Source organism: Gossypium hirsutum, chromosome A11, assembly GCF_007990345.1.
Source record: "Gossypium hirsutum isolate 1008001.06 chromosome A11, Gossypium_hirsutum_v2.1, whole genome shotgun sequence".
Classification (NCBI taxonomy): domain Eukaryota; kingdom Viridiplantae; phylum Streptophyta; class Magnoliopsida; order Malvales; family Malvaceae; genus Gossypium; species Gossypium hirsutum.
Window position 1 is genome coordinate 44,035,736 of NC_053434.1, and position 2,936 is coordinate 44,038,671.

Below are 2,936 nucleotides of genomic sequence, written 5' to 3' on the forward strand. Positions count from 1 at the left end.
ATTGTGAAGGTAGGCTTTTATGGAGTGAGTGGGTTAAACCTAAATGCCTTTATCATTTTGACATATCAAATCAAATGGTGTGGTCTTGACATGCATAATCAAGCAAGTTCTAGAATAACAATTCAATACTGATGAACTCAAAGCAACAATAAAAGTGAGCATGAAAGAAATGATAGATGCTCTAAAGGCTTAAAATCTCACAAAAATATGGCTTTTTGATGTTTAAACCTGTGAATTTCAACTCAAGGTAATACCTAAACTTGGGAAAAACAACCTAAAAGTTTTTAATTCATTAAAAATCAACTTATCATGCTTGGTTCCCTAATGTCTTAAAGTTTAAACACTCAATGCATAAATACCTATGTTTTAATTCAAGACATATCAATAAAAATCATAAATTAATTAAAATTCATTCTAATAATGATATAAGTGATTTACATGAGAATAAGACACAATTCAATGATTTCTAATGATGATATAAAAGACCCCCCCACATTTAAGATGTACATTGCCCTCAATGTAAAAAGGTAGATATATTGAAAAAGATAGATTTATAATCATAAGATAGGGAGAGAAGTGAAACTTCCTGAATGATGAATGAATTCCTTGAACTGGAGTTTTGGAGAATAATCGACGTGAGAGTGGAAGAGGATACTCCGGTGGTGTTAGAGGTTCATTAGTCCATAAGTCTTGCACCAAATGAATATTATATCTGGTGGTACCTACGGTCGTGGTCGAGCAGGACATGGCAGTTGTGGAGAACCTTTCCCAGTGGAGTTTTTAGTTCCTATGCGAGGATGAGCTTTGGAGCTCTTTCTGACTGTGATAAAATCAGGAACTCTTTAAGAGGTATACTGAAGCATAATTACTCGTAATGAAACAGTCGAAGAATAAAAATTGTAAAAACTCAGGATAAAATAGTACTAAAAGGAAATAAAAAAATAATTTCAAAATATTGAGATAAAAATAAAATAAAATAAATAATAGGTGTTTGTAGATAAATTAGGGCACAAGGCCGTGGGGCACGCCTGTTTGCTCTAAGCTCAGCCCGTACATTTTGTAATTTTTGAAATTAGGCGCATTGGTGTACACGATCATGTTGCATGGTCGGGCCGATCTCCGTTCGCTTCTCCCACGCCCGTGTTTGCAGGCGCACGCCTGTGTTAAATTGACAGGTTTACCCATGGTTTTAAAACATGGGCGTGTTGCACGCTTGTGTTATTTTGGTAGTTTCGCCCACGGCCATGTTGCACGGCCGTGGCTACTTATCGCATCCCGTGTTGGGGAAGAAATTCTTGCGCTATTTTCACAAGGCCTAAGGCACTCCCGTGTTGCATCCCGTGGTATGTGCACGGCCTACGACTCGCCCGTGTACTTGGCCGTGTGGTTCTGAAAAGCCTGTGTTCAATGATTTGGTTAGTATGTTAGATTTTAAAAACTAAAATTTAAAGAAAGTAATATTGTTAGTGCTCGGGTTGCCTCTAGAGAAGCGCTTATTTAAAGTCTAAGCTAGACTTTACCGTGTAAGTATACTCAAGGAGATTCATGGAGCCGTAGCTCCTCCCTATCATCTTTAAATTTCTCACTGTTGTAAGGTTTGAGGCGATGTCCATTTACTTTGAAAGTACCTTGCGATGGGTGACTTATTTCTACGATGCCGTATGGGAAAACTGTTTTGACTACGAACGGACCTGACCATCTTGATTTATGCTTCCCAGAGAACAATTTGAGTCTTGAGTTATATAATAGTACAAGATCTCCAACTTCAAATTGTTTATTTTGTTTTAACCGAGCATCATGGCGTCGTTTCTTTGCTTCCTTGTATAGTCTGGAATTTTCATATGCATAGGTTCCCCATTTGTCTAACTCGTTTAACTGCATCAACTTGTTTTCACCTGCAAGTTTGGGATCAAAGTTTAGAAATTTTATAGCCAGAATGCTTTGTGTTCTAACTCAAATGGTAGATGTCAACTTTTTCCATAAATGAGTTTGTATGGTGATGTTCCTATGGGTGTTTTAAAAGCAGTTCTATAAGCCCATAATGCGTCAACTACTTTCATTGCCCAATCTTTCCTATTTAATCCTACCGTCTTTTCTAGCATACGTTTAAGTTCTTGATTTGCCACTTCGATTTGGCCACTAGTTTGAGGGTGGTAAGAGGTAGCTGTTCGGTGGTAAACTCCATATTTCTTAAAGGTCTTTTCAAATTGGGCGTTACAGAAATCTTTCCCCCTATCGTTGGTGATTAATCTAGGTGTTCCAAATCGAGAGAAAAGTTTTTAAGGAAACGTACCACTACTCTAGTATCATTTGCAGGAAGAGCTTGGGCTTCAACCCATTTAGACTTATAATCAACAGCTACTAAGATGTATTTATTTCTAAATGAACTAGGGAATGGACCCATGAATTCGATACCCCAAACATAAAATATTTCACATGAAAGCTTATATGTTTGAGGCATTTCATGACAGTTAGAGATAGTACCTGTCCTTTGGCATTTGTCACAACAAATAACATACCTGTTGACATCTTTGAATAAGATGGGCTAATAAAAACCTGATTCAAGTATTTTATGTACAGTCTTATTTCCACTGTAATGTCCTCCAGCTGGTCCTGTGTGGCCATGTTCCAAGATTTTTAACGCTTCTGTTCTTGTAACGCATCGCCGAATGACTTGATCTGCACATATACGAAAAAGAAAAGGATCTTCCCAAAAGTAGTTTTTCACATCAGTAAAGAATCATTTCTTTTGCTGATGTGTCAACCCTTTTGGGATAACGTTCGCGGCTAAAAAATTCACGATGTCTGCAAACCAAGGTACCTCTCAGTCAAAAATAGCAAAAAATTGTTCTTCAGGGAATGAATCATTTATTTCCACTTCATCTAGCTCTTTAGTACTTGAATTTTCAAGCCTAGATAAATGATCAGCTACGAGA

At 37.3% G+C, this 2,936-nt stretch overlaps 1 protein-coding gene across 1 annotated transcript; it reads right to left on the reverse strand.

Annotated features, from left to right (window-relative positions):
* Positions 1 to 1,533: 1,533 nt before the first annotated feature.
* LOC107958974 (uncharacterized) lies at positions 1,534 to 2,625 on the reverse strand. Its single transcript, XM_016894905.1, has 2 exons — positions 2,520 to 2,625; positions 1,534 to 1,895 (listed from the first exon to the last, which is right to left on the reverse strand). Exons 1-2 carry the CDS (start codon positions 2,623 to 2,625, stop codon positions 1,534 to 1,536), a joined length of 468 nt encoding a protein of 155 aa, XP_016750394.1.
* Positions 2,626 to 2,936: the final 311 nt, after the last annotated feature.

What these genes read in the sequence shown, in the direction of transcription:
- LOC107958974 (XM_016894905.1), bottom strand. Translation starts at nt 2,625, where the DNA reads ATGGCCACACAGGACCAGCTGGAGGACATTACAGTGGAAATAAGACTG. An exon ending in TTATTCAAAGATGTCAACAG is followed by an intron (nt 1,896 to 2,519) that starts GTATGTTATTTG and finishes CCAAACTTGCAG; the next exon opens with GTGAAAACAAGTTGATGCAG.